Source organism: Lactuca virosa, chromosome 2, assembly GCF_052849685.1.
Source record: "Lactuca virosa cultivar CGN04683 chromosome 2, Lactuca_virosa_CGN04683_v6, whole genome shotgun sequence".
NCBI lineage: Eukaryota > Viridiplantae > Streptophyta > Magnoliopsida > Asterales > Asteraceae > Lactuca > Lactuca virosa.
In genome coordinates this window covers 246,808,529-246,826,781 of record NC_136427.1, presented here as the reverse complement: position 1 = coordinate 246,826,781, position 18,253 = coordinate 246,808,529, and the positions used below count along the sequence as shown (strand labels likewise).

Below are 18,253 nucleotides of genomic sequence, written 5' to 3'. Positions count from 1 at the left end.
ATTTAGGGACCATTCAATAAAAAGTATTTCTATAAAGTATCTCTTCTGACTTATAGGGACTATTTATGTAAAAGAAATTTATCCACAGGGACTTCTTTTGTAAATGTCCCAACAAATGTAAGGTATACATAATATAATGAATTTTGTTGTATTACCAACGAATCGGCAATGAAATTTATGCACAGGGACTTCTTATGTGTGAATAACTGGACAATAAATCCCCGATTGCTCACCAGTAGTAGCATATAACATGATTTTACTCCTACAAACTCATAATTTTCACCATGAGAACATGTCAACATTCTGCACAAATGGGACCTCTTTCTAGAAAATATATTATATCGTGATAGTTGGCATATCCTTTCATTTTGATTGTTTATACAAGAAAAATATCAATTTTTTGATTCACGTGCAGACAAGCACAAGAAGAATATAAATTTGTTACATATTTTTCACGATTTATTAGAGATAACCATTATTTTTCTTGGGAAATCATAAAGGGCAACAACATATTGTGCCATATTTGGAGACATGGAGTCTTTTTCGATCGAAATTGAGTTTCATCAGGTTCGACCCTAAGCCCTTATATTTTTGCTCTAATCATAGATGGGATGGCACGTTACATTTATAGAATGGTGCAGTGGTGTATGTTTTTTTGTTGATGACATTGTTTCGTGGTTGAAAATAGGAATGAGTTGGATTCAATATTGGAAACTTAGAGGATAATGTTGGAAGAGAAAGGGTTATGAATAAACATTGTCAAGACAGAGTATCTTTGGTGCAATTTCAGCGAAGAGCGGAATAACGAAGGTGTAGATATATGTATCGAGTAACAAGATCTACACCCAAAAAAGAGTTTCAACTACTTGGGGTCTATGAAACATAAGGGATAGGCGTGGAGGTTGATGTTACACATCATATAAAGGATGGTTGGTTAAAGTGAAGGGCGGCTACGAAAGTGTTATGTGACAAGAAGGTTTCAATAAAGCTAAAGGAAAAATTTTAGCCTAGTAAGAAAGACCATGAGAGGAAGATGGAAGTTGCAGAAATAAGAATGTTGCGGTGCACATGTGGTAGAACATTGTTGGATAGGATTTTGAGTACGTTACTTAGAAACACGTTGGGAGTGGTGTCGGCCAAAAATAAAACTGAGAGAATCAAGATTACGGTTGTTTGGGCATATCCAAAGGAGGTTTCCTACGGCAACAGTTAGAAGGGTGGAGCCGACCATAATTTATGGGACGAGAAGGAGAGGATGTCCAACAAAGAAGTGAGAAAATAGTGTGAGGTTAGACATGAAGGAGTTGGATCTTTCTAAGGACATGACATCATATTGGATGGTGTGGAGGCTTAGTATTAGGATACTGTGTACTTATTCCTTATGTCTTGCTGTCTTTTTTCATGTTGGCATCTCTTGTTTAATGGCTTATTATATATGTTTTGCAATTGTTAATGTTCCTTCTAAAATTTGTATATGCTTACTCTTTGTCTTGTATGTTGTTTTACACACTCTCATTTATATGTATCGTGGTCGTCTATGGAATCTCAACGAAAGTTGTCAACCTCCCTTTTCTCCATCCCAGTTGGATTATTGGCTATGTTGTTGTGTATATTTTTGCATACAACATACTCAACTTTTCTTCTATTCATTTTTAACTGATTCTTCTATTTTGTTTGTCTCTGCTATAGGTTGTCGGAGGTCTTATAATGAGGTAGTCGTTCTTCAAGGTACGACTGTTGCAAACATCTACCTTCCCCCTACTCCATCTTAATTAGATTTTTAAAATTTATTGTTGTTATATCTTTAAACCATATTTTTTAAATACATTTTACAACTTTAAATGTTGTAGATGAAAAGAAATCATTATGACAACTTCAACTCATTAACTAAAATTTGAACTTTGATTGCAAGGTTCACACTTTTTCAATCGCATTCCACACTGAAGACTAAATATATTGTAACGTGGGTGTACTAAAAACAATTTAATAATGAACTTGTGTTATATCAAAATGTGGTTTAAGAAAAAAAATCGTGAATTACTTATATGGTTTAAATTATAATAAAACAGATTATCCAAACATTGAAAATACTTATTAGCGCAGTAATAAGTGCTAATAATAAGATGATAAATCAAAATAAAATAGCTTAACAAAAAAATATTTATTTAAGTTGATAAACAAAAGTTATTTAACACAAGTTCATATTTTTCTAACGGAGTTTTAATTTGAACAGGCAACAACCGTAATTATATTTGTAGGGTTTGTTTGGCTGACCGGAATAGAATGATAATTGAATAGAATGGATGTGGTAATGTAACGAACAATGTAATAGTTAGAATCATTATCATTTTGTCATCATGTTTGGTTACTTCGGTAGAATGAAATTAGTTATTAATCCATGTTGTTTGATAGGTAGATAAAGACAATGAATAAAATAAAATAAATTGAAAATGACAAAAATGCTCATACAATACTAAATGTACATATTTTGCAATTTTTACAACATTCTTTAATAAAAAAAATTATATTTTTATCATGTTAAATAAATAAATAACTACACACTTAAATATTCATTTCATTAAAAACTTATCAATTTGCTCCAACTTAGACCATTCATGGTGGCCTTTCAAATAGTCTTACAAGTGGGTTATATATCTTTAGAGCATCCACACCGTGCAATGGTAAGATCTTACAAAAGATGTCAACTTATCACCATTTATAATTTTTGCAAAGAGAAATTAGTGGGCCATGGCATTTGACTAAAATATTGATACAAATTAGAGACTGTGAAAGACAAATATACACATGACATTTGATTCTTATAATGTGGCATTGCAAACTGGTTTTGCAAGTGACGATGTGGAAGGTCTTAGTCCTGCAAGTTTAGAAAGACTTGCAATGTAAGACCCACTCTTTTTTATTATATATTCTCATCATTTATAAAATGTATAAGACAAACATATACTTTAAAATATATAAAGTAGTTTTTTACTTTTTTTTAGTGGGAGCCATTTTAAAAAAATATATTAATATTATATTGATGTCGGTTAAGTTATAAATCTGATATACCAAGTTTAGCAATACCACCAGTATTGATGCCCTTATTGCACCATCTTGATGACAAACATCATTCGATTTCAATCTTTCATTTCACTGGATCATCGCAATCAAAATTCAAAATATTAAGCTTATCGTTGGTGTCTACAGTACAATATCACTTTTCCTTGTCCATTTGATCTAAAACCCTCACATGTTCAGATACAAGACCATACACGGAAGAATCAAATCACAATATGCTCATTAAAATCCAGTTTATTGTTTGAACATTAGCAAACCCAAATATTAAAAATCGACTGATCTTGATCATCCATCGAATGTTTTGAACTTCATATTGATGATTGACATCGACACCCAGGTAGCATTCCTTTTCAAAAAAAAAACATTTCTAGACTGAAATGGAAATGTAATCATTCAATCACTTCCCTTCCTTCCTTCTTACCAAACAGGCAAACAGGCACCTAATTGTATAACTTTTATCTTCTTATTCCTTGGAAAAAGAAAGTCTTTGAAACACGATTTTATTACACTACAGAATATTACTAATACTTGAATCATTATCAATAATATAAATATAATATGCCTACATGAGAAAAATGATTTATTCCTTGAATTAATTTCCACTCGAAAAGGTTAAATTCCAAATGTATTAAAAAGAATATACATATAAACATCTTTAAATCACAATTCAGCAACCCCTGCCTTATCGGGGAAAGGGGAAACTGTTATACTATATGATGATTTGATGAGAGTTTTGAATTTAGTAATTTACACTCCTCCTGCCTCTATCTTTTCCAACACTTCCAATCTACTTTTCCTTTTCCATCCTTGCATTGTCGCCACAAGGTTTATGAGCCCCACCATTTGACTCTTGGTGTATTCCTGCATCATACATCATACATCATCATGATTCACATTTTGATTTTGTTGAAATATATATATATATATATATATATATATATATATATATATATATATATATATATATATATATAAAAAGAAAAGAATTACCGGATGAGCACGTGCCCAATGCACATATTCAGTTTCTGGAAGGTAATATGCCTTGATAAAAGTTTCTACACTCTGTAACTTTGGCTTAACATTAATCGTCACAAAATGCTGAAGCCCAGTCATCAAAACCTGAAAAAGTAACACAAACATTAGTAATATAGAAAGGTTCATAATTAAAAAAATAAAAATAAAAACCTGAAGATCCAATAACATGAGGGCACGACCCTCATCAGAACAGCGTTTGACTCTGGAGAGTCCTTCGACTAAAACATCAGAAATATTTTCAAGTCCGTATCCTATTAACAGATCTTGAACCTCTGTTCGGATGCCTCCATGAGCTAATCTTGTTTTGTAGTGCTTAAATTCTCCCAATAAAAGGTCAACATACCTGTTCAAGTTCACAAAAATCAACTAACCGATTTGTATATTAATAAAATAATAAATAAAGATGTTAAACAAAAAGATAAAGATAAAATACCCGTTATGTTCCATTCCAAGCTCTTTCACTTCCCATTTGGCATTCGCAATTCTATCAACATACCTGTGAATGAGTCCTTGATCAACCATGAATGACATGAAATATGCAATACAATATGTTGATTTACATAGTAGCATTTGTCATGTTTTACCCACTAATATGAAGAAGTGATTTTGCAGTTGTTCTATGGATTTGGTCTGTCAGATCTGGAACTGAATCCACCTGTTAAAAAATCAAAACAGTTGCATCATCTCCATTTTGGATTTTTTTTTATAAATATGGTAATGGAAGCGTACCAAATTTGAATAAAATTCTTCAACGATTGATGATTTATTTGCCAAAAGTATCGATTGAAGATGAGCCTTGGATTTGTATAATAATCGAGCAACAAGAGATATAGTGTCTGCTCCTGTGCATCTTTCCTGCAGCAGCATAAATACCAAACCATGACATAAATTAAACTTTGGTTATTTATAAAATTTATTAATAATCTAGATCTAGATTTTATTATATATAGCAATAGCAATAGCAATACATACCTTGAGGCCAAAAGAGGTGGTGGGGACATGACTAGAAAATGGATTAGTAGGTGTGATGTCCATAAGAGGAAATGATGACTTGTTTAAGGAGTCTGGAGGAGATGGAGAATTTATCCACTGATTGCAATCTTGAGATATTCTGGATAAGCTTGACTTAAGACGATCTGAATCCCAAACAAAATAAAATCAACAAATGGTATTGGTAACAAGCAACAAAATGTAACAAATTTGGTCAGAGAAAGAAAAGAATAAAACAACTTACAATTAAGATTGGTGTTCTGAGAACCAAAGCTTTCAAACACAAAATGGAAAAAGATCCCAAACAACTGGCATATCCCCTGTGTGTGAAATGATTTGACTCGGTAAGACTCTAATGTAGTTACTTTAAAGCCAATAATTACTTATTAATTGGAACTACATACCTTGAAAAACTCAACATTGATTATCTCCAATTTTTGCATTAGCCTTGCGTATTTATCCATCAACCTATTTTGTATATACATTTGAGTTTAGTCAAGTACACTGAAAACAACACTTGTTCATTAAGATTTTAGAGAAATAATTCACCTTAGAACGCATATTGATGACCCTGTGTGTGCTCTAATATCTTCAGATAAAGAGTGATTTTTTGAATGTTTGTGCTTAGAAATACGACTTGGTAGTTGACTATCCTCATCAATAAAATCTGCAAGAAGATCTTCATTTTCATCTTCTGAAGTATCAGCATGACCATGGCCATTACTGTAATTTACATCACCATTATTATGTGAAGAATCATTCTTGTGAGATACAGATACTGATACCCCGTTCGTTTTTTCAAATGCCTCTGAACAAAACGGATTCCCAGTTTTAATCCAATGTGAGAATCCACCTTGCTTAGTTCTAGTTTTTACTAAATTAGCTGAGGTGGCAGTTTGACTTGTCAATGCAGCTCCATCACCAACAAGGCCTGCAAAACTCACTACCTGAATCGTCTCTGGTGGCATCATGAACCAACTCTCCTTTTCCAAAACCATTTTCAGAGCCTGAAAGATGAAACATGATCTTTTTTCAGTTTATTATATTGTTCTAGTATCAGCATGAAGAGAATATAAGTCAACTCTTACATGTATATTTTGTTTGTGAAAAGCGAGATAGTAGTTTTCAGAAATGGATTTCAGTTTCTGCCTAAAGTCAACTGCTTCAGTCCCACAAAAAGCCTCTCCAGCCAAGATGAAGGTGTTGAGATCTTCATATATTTTTAAGAACTGATGCATGCTGGTGGAAGAAACTGCAGTAGAAGAGAGTAATACAGAGACACGACTTGTTGTAAGTTGCCAAAGATTCCTAAGACCTCTTTGTAATGTTTGTGAAACATGTCGTGTGGCATCGTTTCGAAGGTGAAACCATGGGGACCCACATCCACTACTTGAAGCTTCACTTCCATCATCCCTTGATTCTGAAACAGATGCATCATCATCATCTTGTTTCTGTGTCTCCATGGAAACCTGGAAAAGATATTCAAGAACCAGTTTTAATTAAAAATGAAATCATCACTACAATTACATTACAACAAGGATATGAATCATACCTTATACTCTGAATGGAAACTCATAATTGTGTAATATGAGCACATCAATTTGAAGAGGACAGATAGAGTCTCCAATAAACACTTCCTAAACTCGGATTCAGGTATCCGAGTGCAAAGATCACTGTATGTGAGCCTGAAATGTAAAAAACAAATACAATTTAAGTAGGACTGATAATAGATGAAATCAGTAAAATACAAGGAAAAAAATATACCTAGTGCTTTGAATTTCAGCAGCTTCAAGATCCTGTTACATTCAATTAATTAGTCAAAAAAAAAATTAAATCAACAAAAACATAGACATATCTGATTTAAGGTTACCTGTAGCATGATGTTCTTAAGGACTGCATGTGTTTCAGATATAACCTCCTGCATAAAGAAGCTTTGTATCTTCTCAGCAAGACCAGAAACATCACCTATCAATGCATAAGCATCAACCACCTGCAAGATTGGAAATAAATTTCATATTTCACAAAGTAAAAATAACAAATTTCAGTTATTTTACAACAAATTTCAACACACTCACAGTCAAAAAGCTTGTTTCTTTAAAGTCTTGACACACCCCCAATAAAAGTGAATCCAACTTCTGTAGAGTTCTTCCAAGCCATATCTGCAATGTACATTTGTGATGACTGTATCAGTATAAATGATGTACAAGTATATGTCCAGCTGGCAAAGTAATATAGGATAATGATGAATGTATATGAAGGGTATCTTAGTAATTTTACCTCCACACCACGACTCATCTCTTGTATAGCTGAAAGCTCTGATAAGCTATCCAGAAGTTGGAGGTACTCAGACAATACCTGGAATGCCTGTACATAACAACATGTATATTTATTATTTACGCTGCTATGATAAAAAGAAATTCTTAAAAAAAAAAAGTGCACCTTAGAGAAATTTTCTTCATTGACATGGGTTTCAAGTTCTACTTGCATGTCCTTTGCACGAAGAAGTGCTGCTAAAACTGGAAGTATGTCCTGTAAATTTATTTTACATTTTTTGTTAGATGTAAATATAAGGTTAGTGATCTTAAAAGTAAAATTCTGAAGGGTTGTGGAATACCAGAAGATTTTGTTTCTTTCTAGAATATGTGTTAACAATGAGGTCCTGTGATACCTCATTTCGTGAAGAAGTGAGGTGTCTTCTCCCATTCTGTGCATACAAAATAAACATGTATAATGAGTTCTAATAAAAAAAACTAACTTAATCATTTAATCATCATGTTTGATTTTATATAGCGATACTAATTCTATTTCTAACTACCTGCTTACCATGCAAATGACATTTGCAACCTTCAAGTCTTTCTCCAGCTCTCCTACCAAATCCATTCCTTTCACTGAATGAAAATAAACATCAAAGCTTCATCATCATCTATGAAATCTGAAAAACAGAATTTTGATCATATTATAGGCATAGCATTAATCTTACCCATTACTTCATGATTCTCCATCACTTGGCGTGATAATCTTTCTGTTACTCTATCCAGTTGTAATAATCTTAGAGCAGCCTACACCCAATGAATTGTAAATTTAAATGGTAAAGTAAAGTAAACATTCTTTATCATATCTAAACACATGGAAAAGTATAAAAAGTGGATCAAATTACCTTCCCCTCCAAATATGGAAGATCATTTTCTTCAGATGGGAGATTCTTTAAGGTGTGTTGAACAGGATCAAACTCCTACATAAAGCATTTGGATATGGAAGCAACAATTATATAAAGCATTTGAATACGGGTAGTCTGAAATGTTAGTTAAGAAATCTCATAGATGTAAAACCTCTTCATAGAATTCCTCCTCAAGCTCTTCTAGTACTTGATCATGTGGCTCACTTCCATATATAGAAGTCAGCTCTTTAGAGCTTGAAGAGATATTGTGCCTCTGATGTGGAGGGATTGAAGCAAGTGCACGAGCTATGGTTGCTGCAGCTGCAGCACGTTCTGGAACCTGTAAGACAAATCATATTGCATAATCAAATTCAACAACACAACTGGATTTATCATTTTATGATTTTATCTCAGTAAACTAAACCAGCAAAGTTATTCAACCACATTGTGACCACATGTCAAGGAAAAATAAAAGTGATAGACAAATGACAAACACTTGTACTGGAAATACATTAAAGTTAACAGATTCATGTAAGAAAAACACACCTACAAGTTGTCTTTGGTTCCAATTTAGGGACAAGAAAGAATTCACACAAAATAATAAGACGAACAGTGACACCTCCACTGGTTTAGTCAAGTCAGTCACTCAGTTGAAGTAAATCAAGAAATGTAGGTTGTACTTTGCTTTCAAGATAGATACTAATGAGGAAGTCAATTTTGTAGCCTTTAACATTTGGGACTTTCAGAAAAAAAAATTTGCATGGATAGGAATTTTAGCACTACCCTTGGATAGAGGCTCGATTGTCTACATCTTACCTCCCTCTTACACCATTCATATGGGACTTGGGTATTGTTGTTGGTGACTTGTTGTCAAAATATTATGGTTATTCATGGTGATACCTCAGTTCTTTTATTACAGATCACGTCAGGTTTAAGTTGAAATTCAATTAACTTAGGCTTTCATGTCAGTCTAGAAAACTTCTATTGTTTGAACAAGACATGTATTTACCTTACTTACCCCTTCAACTTAGATACACCAGATGTATGCTTCTCTTCTGGAAACCATGTTTAGTTTTCTCTTAGTCTTATATCCTTAAGTTGAAAGTGACAATCCTACTTGGGACAATCATGATTCATCCATCAGCACTAACAAAATTCTATACTCTCTTTGTCCAACCATGAGATATTTCTACAGTTCATTTATATGATTTGCAATCAAATTGACATACAAATCAAATTCCCTTTTATCAAGCCTTGGAGCAGTTGATAAGATTTCTCCTTTGTAATCTAAAGGTAATTGAATCCCACAAAGATGTTCGCAGCCATTGTGGAAATCATGCAGACCCCAGCTTACATAAGAAAGTCTTAAAATAACTTTAACAAGTTTCACTTACAAAGTATACACAGTTCCCATTATAAAGTTACCATGCCCACTCCCATTAGCTCCAAAACATCAACAAAGTACAGAACAGAACATATTTATTATCATAAAGATGTTACTTTAAGCTACTTATCAAATTAAAAAACAGTATTATTATACCACAGTGGAGCATAGGGCATGTTATGGGAGTTTCTGTGTGTATAAATAACAGTTCATTAACAAAAAGCATAGAGTTTAGTTGTAGGGTATGCATACCAAAAACTTTCAACATCCAAAACTTTACACTGGAAACTAACTAGACCATGATCTGTTATATTAAACTACTTCCATTAGAATGAAATCAATTCACCCATTCAGTCTACAGCACAAAACAAGTGATGCAGACTTATAGCTATTTGTCTAAACAGGAGATGTAACATTCCAATTACCTCGGGACGATCTGAAGTCGAAGGAAGGAAGCCGAGAGATCTCGCGGAGCGGACAGAACTAAGAAACTTCTCACCAACCTTTGAAAAATCCATACCACCAGCAGCACCGTCCCCGCCGCTACCTCCTCCTGGAGATAACAGAAGCGAACCTAGGAACAAAAACCTGGAAAGCTCAAAACCCTCGGGGCTCAAATTTCCGTGATTGAAAGCGAGTGGAATCAGAGCAAATGGAGTTGCTGAAAAACTACTTGGCTGCATCTCATCAAATCAGGGCTCTGAAATCAAGCAATTGATGAAATCGAAAACCCATTTGTGAAGATTTATTCAGATCGGTGTTGAAGGGTTTAAAGAGCCGTGGAAGAATGTGAGATCAAAAATCGGTTTGAGGACACAGAGTCACTGTGTGTCTCGATTGTCTTGCGATTTTCTTTTGCATATCTATCAAACTGCTTGACCTTGACTTCTATGCCACTCTGTTTTTCATGTATTTTTTTTAATTAATTACCAATATTTTTATATTTGATATATTACACATTGTATAACCAACCATTTAAAATGAAACTATAATTGATTATTCATAACTAGATTAAGCTGGTAAATAAACTTATATTGGTACAATGTTTGGAAGGTTTACAAAATAATTTAAGATGAGTCGTTTATAAAGAGATTATAATTATAATTATAATTTGTTCAATTTTTGACATTTTGTCGGTGTGATTATTGCCATGTGGGACATTTTGAAGGCATGAAACTTGTTCTTTTGTATTTCGCTATATGATTTTTTTTTGTGGCCCATTTCCTTTATATTCTTATGTCCTCCTAATAATTACTTCTAATATTCCTTTTAATTACTAATAAATTAAAAGATTGGTGTAATGAACAAATGATTAGATGATACATTTGTGGTTGCGTGAGTAGCAACTATACGGTGGATTGTCTTTCTTAACAACATTATCATAATGTAACGTCACGAAAATCAAAGTAAAATTTTCATTTTTAAAACAATAATCATACAACGAGTTGTTCCAAAACCAATCAAAATGAATATATTGTTTAAACATCAGAGTAATATCATTAATTACCAATGCGGAAAACTCTGGGGGATGTTGTACAGTCACGTCGGGTCCTTTCTTTTTGAACCGAAAGTACCTGAAACCGTAAATATGAAACTGTAAGCACAAATTTTAGTGAGTTCACCAAAATACCACATATCAAAACATACAAGTGTCATGGGCTATCCCCGTGGTCTTTCCTTGCAATGTCGAGGGTCAAATCTCGGTCTTACATACAAGTGTCAGGGGCCAAATCATGGTCTTTCATACAACTGTCATGGGCCAGATCCTGGTCTACCATACAATTGTCAAGGGTCAGATCATGGTCTTTCATGCAAACATCACAGAGACAACTAGCATTCCACATAACAAGTAATGGGTCGGCATTAGTGTCTTTGACCCATGGATATAGTGAGAAAACTCACCTCACATTTTGAAAAAATAGTATAACGCCCGCAGATTCGGGCTAGTCCATTTAAAGATAATAAGCGTTAAAAATAACTTTTTGATAGAAGATTATTTAGAATAAATAATCTTAACCAAAGTTATAGTATATGTCACACAGATTTCGTACATATAAAGAACACTGAAATCTGACTTATAACGAAGAAGTTATGACTCGTCGAAGTTTTACGACAAAACCGGCACGGCTCCGCGTATCGTAAAAAGTGAATTTTTGATAAACTACTTTTTAGCCTTAGTAATCTAAATGAAATCTGTAGTATACGTTAAACTGATAACGTAAATAAAAAGAACGTCCAAATCTGACTTCGTATGAGGAAGTTATGATTTTTCTAAGATTTAGCATAGCAGTGTACAGCCCGGAAATCGAATTTTAGATCGATCGATTTCTAGCCGAAACAACCTAAATGAGAATTGAAGATCTCATTAATAGGAACTCAACAATATAAAGACAGATGAAAACGGAGTTCGTATGTGGAAGTTATGAATTTTACACGGTCGTTGATAGTGTAATCTTCTTCAACTGTTAAATTTAAAATTGGTTGAGAATTAGCCAATGGGATCAAAATCAAAGTTGTAGATCTTGTCAATACCTACGCATGGATATAAAGAACGTCAAAAACGAAGCTCGTATGCGAAAGTTATGAATTTTTTAAAATTTGATGTTTTACATGTGTCTGGTGCCACGTGTCAGCACCAGGCTTCGCCTTGGTGCCTACGCAAGGCTCACAACGTGAGGGCCATGTCTCATGAGATGATAGGCCTCCATACAGCCTATAAATAGAGGCACAAATCTCTTATTTCTTCACACCAAAACCATTCTTTCTCTCCCGATACCCCCAAACCCTCTCTTCCATTCCCTAGCACTTCCCAAGTGTTAGAGGCGAGTCCCGGAGCGCCAGAAGGATCCGAGAAGAAGATATTTCGGCTCATAAGTTTTGTCCTTGTAGAGCCCGGCTCCTAGCTAAACCCCCTTGTAAGTGAGTTATGCTTACCCTGCTTTAAGTATAACTTATGTTTAAGTTCATTATCGTTATTATGAACCTATAAACAATACATGAGTTAAGTATTATAAATTATGCAAAGTGTTATTATAATACCTTTTAACTGCTCACGGTACAGGGAATCTGGTTTGAAGGGCCGCATAGGGTTTTTGGATTTCATAACAGCTTATATGCCAAAATGGTCATGTCCTCCGGTGTTTCATGTTTGCCCCCTGTCTATACATAGTAGTTAAAATGTATTGTTTAACACTTATATAATACAAGAAAAACAATATTGCTCGTAGACCTTGAGTTAATAATAAATCTAGACTAATAATTAGTCGCAATAAATATTAGACTAAAATCTAGTATAATGATACTAGGTTTCGTCGAACGAAAGAAAATTATTAAGAAGTGAAGCGTTGCCCGAATTACGAGTCGTCACTTTATCAAGTGAGTGCATAGTCCCTTACATGGACATGATTTTAATACAAGTATTAATTAAAGTATTAAATATATGTTAAAGAGTTAAATATTTGATAAAGAGTTTATGTGTGAGTGGATAGTCCCTTTCATGAACATGATTTTAATACAAGTATTAATTAAAGTATTAAATATATGTTAAAGAGTTAAATATTTGATAAAGAGTTTATGTGCGAGTGCATAGTCCCTTTCATGAACATGATTTTAATACAAGTATTAATTAAAGTATTAAATATCCGTTAAAAAGTTAAATATTTGTTAAAGAGTTTATGTGCGAGTACATAGTCCCTTTCATGAACATGATTTTAATACAGGTATTAATTAAAGTATTAAATATATGTTTATGTGTAAAATATTTGATATTACCTGAAATACGTGTTAAGAGCATATCTGATAATATATGATGATTTAGGATACAGAATAAACCTAAATAATTAAGATGAATATTGGTTAGTATCTTCTTAAGAGTACGGGTGAGATATACACGGAGGGTAGAATTTTAAAATTTGTCATTGATCCGAGAGCATGGATTAGACATAGTCATCCGTCCCTAGTCCGAGAGTATGGATTGGGCATAGTCATTTGTCATTGATCTGAGAGCATGGTAGACATAGTCATTCATCCCTAGTCCGAGAGTATGGATTGGGCATAGACATTTGTCATTGATCCGAGAGCATGGATTAGACATAGTCATTTGTCCCTAGTCCGAGAATGGAGTGGGCATAGTCATTTTGTAACACCCAAAATTTCAAAACAATTTTTCACATTTTATAAAACACGTTTTCATTCATAATCGTTATAAAAACACCATTGTATCACATAACATCATCTCCCAAGATCATAATAAAATCTCCCCGCGTGTGTACTGATCAAGCCGGCGCCTTCCCGCGATCCTCGCTGGTACCTGAGACACATAACACAACACTGTAAGCATAAATGCGTAGTGAGTTCCCCAAAATACCACACATAACACATATTAGCCACTCGAGGCTATAACTCTGTTTGACACTCTGGTCAAAGTGTCTCTGTGGGACCCCCCAGTCCCATAACTCTGTGGGCCCTCTGGCCCTAACTCTATGGGTCCTCTGACCCTAACTCTGTGGACCTTCCGGTCCTAACTCTGAAAACTCTGTAACATACATAGCATATAACACATAGAAATCACATCATGCAAAAGCATACACAATACTCTATCTCATAGCTCTAATTACCACTCTAGGTAAAGTATAGTGAGAAGACTCACCTCGGGTAACTCGGTAAAGCTCGAACTCTGTAAAATCGGGTCTAGCCTCCGCCTAATCATGTGAAATAAATACTCTAAATCAATACATCTCTCAAGGCTATACTATTCCTCCTCTTAGTACTCTCAGAAGGGTAAAAGACCATTTTACCCCTCTCATAACTCAAAGGCCCCACTATAGACCAAACCCTAAAAGTCAACCAAAAGTCAACCCTCCGGGTTACGCTGCGCGTACCAGATGTGTACGCTGGGCGTACCCGGCAGTCTCTCAGAATCGGGGAACGCCACCCCGTTCGCCGCGCGTACTGGGATTACGCCCGGCGTAAATCCCAGTTTCAGTCCCTTAGCTCTTGAGGTCTTAAACAGTTAAGACTCACGTCCAACTTTTAGATCTGACCATTTCTAAGCCTCTTAATCCATAAAGTCGATGACTTTAAGCCTTTGCATGGCTGAACAAGTCACTAACACCCAAAATATACCATTTCCTAACACTAGAAAGCCCAATACTCAAGCATGATCTCATATCCACGACCAAGATGGGAACTTTATGGATCTATAACACAAATACCACTGAAATGGGACAGATCTAGGTCCATGGAGCTCATTACACTCATAAAGTCTCCACCTTTGGGACTTTTAACCCTAAAATGGTCCATGAAGCAACAAACCAAATTAAGAGGAAAGTTTTGAACTTTATACCTCCAAATGCAGCTCCTTCCTCTGTAGATCTCAGATCCAAACTTGCACTTCAAGCTCTAGTCTCCACAAACTCCTCTCCTTCTTCTTCACTAGCACACCAAGGCACTTTTAGCTCCAAAATCACACACACTCACTAAGAACGATGAAAAGTTCTCTCTTAGGGTTTTACTCACTGCTATGGAGGCTGAGAAATGAGCCTTAGCATCCAATATATAGGGCACAAGTCAGAAATTAGGGTTTGCACCTGGACGTATTACGCCCAGCGTAACCCTGAGTACGCCCAGCGTACTCAGGCGAGTCCGCGTCCAAATTAAGCGCATGAGTACGCGCAGCGTACTCTTGAGTACGCCCAGCGTACTCATTTGCTACCAATTCCTCTTAAGGGCTTAACTTGACACTTTGAATAAAAGAAGGGCTACATAGCTTTACCTGAATTTCGGGATGTTACAATTCTCCCCCACTAGAACCAGACTTCGCCCTCGAAGTCTCATGCTGCAAACAACTCCGGACACTGCTCCCGCATCTCTGACTCTAGCTCCCAAGTCAGCTCAGACCCTCTCCGATGTTGCCACTGGACTTGAACCAGAGGCACCTCCTTGTTCCTCAGAACCTTGATCTTCCGATCCATAATCGCGATTGGCCTCTCAGCATAATTCAGGCTTTCATCCACCTGAATATCCTCCAGCGGTACCACTGCTGTCTCGTCGGCAATACACTTCCTCAGCTGAGACACGTGGAAGGTATCGTGAATCTGGCTCAACTCCGTAGGTAGCTCCAAACGATACGCTACCCTGCCCACCCTGGCAGTCACCCTGAAAGGACCAATATACCGAGGTCCCAACTTACCCCTCTTCCTGAATCGGATCACCCCCTTCCAAGGAGATACCTTCAGGAGTACTAAATCACCAACCTGGAACTCAAGCCCCGAGCGACGTCTGTCCGCATAACTCTTCTAGCGGCTCTGAGCGGTCAACAACCTCTGTCTGACCTGCTGAATCTGCTCAGTCGTCTGAAGTACTATCTCTGTACTACCCATCACACGCTGCCCGACCTCACCCCAGCAAATAGGAGTCTGACACCTCCTCCCATACAACAGCTCAAAGGGTGGCATACCGATGCTCGAATGATGGCTGTTGTTATAGGAAAACTCAGCCAAGGGCAAGTATGTGTCCCAACTCCCTCCGAAATCCAACACGCATGCCCGAAGCATGTCCTCGAGCGTCTGAATCGTCCGCTCACTCTGCCCATCTGTCTGGGGGTGGTATGCGGTACTAAAATGTAGCCTCGTACCCAACTCCTCATGAAACTTCTTCCAGAATCTGGAAGTGAAACGCACATCTCGATCTGAGACGATCGAGATCGGCACTCCATGCCGTGATACCACCTCCCTCACGTACAACTCTGCCAACCTCTCAGCGGAGGAGCTCTCACTGATAGCAAGGAAGTGAGCGCTCTTCGTCAACCTGTCCACAATCACCCAAATTGCATCGACGCCCCTCGCAGTCCTTGGCAATTTGGTGATAAAATCCATGGTAATATGTTCCCACTTCCACTCGGGAACCTCCAACGGCTGCAACTTACCATGCGGCCTCTGGTGCTCGGCCTTAACCCTGCGACAGGTCAAGCACCTCTCAACAACCCATGCTACATCCCTCTTCATACAGGGCCACCAATAATCTCTTCTCAGGTCCAAATACATCTTAGTGGCCCCGGGATGGATCGAAAACCTCGATCGGTGTGCCTCCTCCATCAATATGGTACGTTCCCCGCCCACAAATGGCACCCAGATCCGACCCTGGAAGGTCATAAGCCCTCTGCTATCGGTGACAAACTCCGATACATATCCGATAACCCGCTCTCTCTTGCGGTTCTCCGGTCTCACGGCCTCAGCCTGGGCCCCTCGGATGGTGTCCAACACCGGAGTCATCACTGTCAATCTCATACAAACGTCCCGTATCGGGGCGCTCCCCGCCCTACGACTCAGGGCATCGGCTACAACGTTAGCCTTGCCCGGGTGGTACAGGATCTCACAATCGTAATCCTTTACCACGTCCAACCATCTCCTCTGGCGCATATTCAGGTTGGGTTGATCCATCAAGTACTTCAAGTTCTTGTGGTCCGTGTATATGGTACACCGAACCCCATACAGATAGTGACGCCAGATCTTGAGGGCGAACACTACAGCCCCCAACTCCAGATCGTGGGTGGGATACCTCGTCTCGTGAGGCTTCAGCTGCCTCGATGCGTATGCTATCACATGCCCTCTCTGCATCAGCACCGCTCCCAGCCCCGATATCGATGCGTCACAATACACCACAAAGTCCTCCATCCCCTCCGGAAGGGCTAACATTGGGGCTTCGCACAGTCTCTGGCAAAGTGTCTCGAAGGAGGCCTGCTGCTCTGGTCCCCATGAAAAAGCAACACCCTTCCGGGTCAACCTGGTGAGTGGCACGGCGATCTTGGAGAAATCCCTGATAAATCTCCGATAATAGCCAGCCAACCCTAAGAAACTCCTGATCTCGGTGGGGGATCTCGGCACCTCCCAACTCATAACCGCCTCAATCTTGGCCGGGTCGACCAATATCCCATTCTGGTTAACGAGGTGCCCTAGGAACTGGACCTCTCGTAACCAGAAATCACACTTGGAGAATTTGGCATAAAGCCTCTCCGATCTCAAAACTCCAAGTAACTCTCTCAAATGCTCCTCATGCTGCTCTCTGGATCTCGAATACACCAGTATATCATCGATGAACACGATCACCGAACGGTCCAACATCGGTCTGCATACTCTGTTCATGAGATCCATGAACGCCGCCGGTGCATTGGTGAGCCCGAAAGGCATCACCACGAACTCGTAATGCCCGTAACGAGTCCTGAACGCTGTCTTCTGGATATCCTCATCTCGTACTCTCATCTGATGATATCCAGACCTCAAGTCGATCTTGGAAAACCAAGACGCTCCATGCAACTGATCGAATAAATCGTCGATCCTCGGTAAGGGGTAACGGTTCTTGACCGTCAGTTTGTTCAGCTCCCGGTAATCAATGCACATCCGGTGTGAACCATCCTTTTTCTTGACAAAAATGATCGGTGCTCCCCACGGTGAGCTACTCGGCCGTATAAACCCCTTCCCCAGCAGCTCCTGCAGCTGCGAGGATAACTCCTGCATCTCTGGTGGCGCAAGGCGATAGGGCGCCTTGGCGATAGGCGCTGCCCCCGGAACCAAATCAATACGGAACTCTACCTGCCTCTCGGGAGGCACACC

General features: G+C 37.6%; 1 protein-coding gene across 2 annotated transcripts; it reads right to left on the bottom strand.

The window, feature by feature from the left end:
• Positions 1-3,645: 3,645 nt before the first annotated feature.
• LOC145160702 (uncharacterized) lies at positions 3,646-10,515 on the bottom strand. 2 transcript variants are annotated; one of them, XM_079079987.1, is made up of 23 exons: positions 10,070-10,513; positions 8,433-8,600; positions 8,261-8,335; positions 8,084-8,162; positions 7,927-7,991; positions 7,718-7,807; positions 7,543-7,632; positions 7,381-7,467; positions 7,179-7,262; positions 6,974-7,093; positions 6,868-6,899; positions 6,656-6,788; positions 6,192-6,572; positions 5,653-6,110; positions 5,508-5,571; positions 5,348-5,423; positions 5,086-5,249; positions 4,843-4,968; positions 4,698-4,768; positions 4,547-4,609; positions 4,264-4,456; positions 4,069-4,197; positions 3,646-3,939 (listed from the first exon to the last, which is right to left on the bottom strand). In XM_079079987.1, exons 1-23 carry the CDS (start codon positions 10,325-10,327, stop codon positions 3,826-3,828), a joined length of 3,120 nt encoding a protein of 1,039 aa, XP_078936113.1. In that variant the 5' UTR covers positions 10,328-10,513; the 3' UTR covers positions 3,646-3,825. The 2 variants fall into 2 exon arrangements, with proteins under 2 accessions (XP_078936113.1, XP_078936114.1); XM_079079988.1 differs by lacking the exons at positions 3,646-3,939; positions 4,069-4,197 and having other exon boundaries at positions 4,317-4,456; positions 4,702-4,768; positions 10,070-10,515.
• Positions 10,516-18,253: the final 7,738 nt, after the last annotated feature.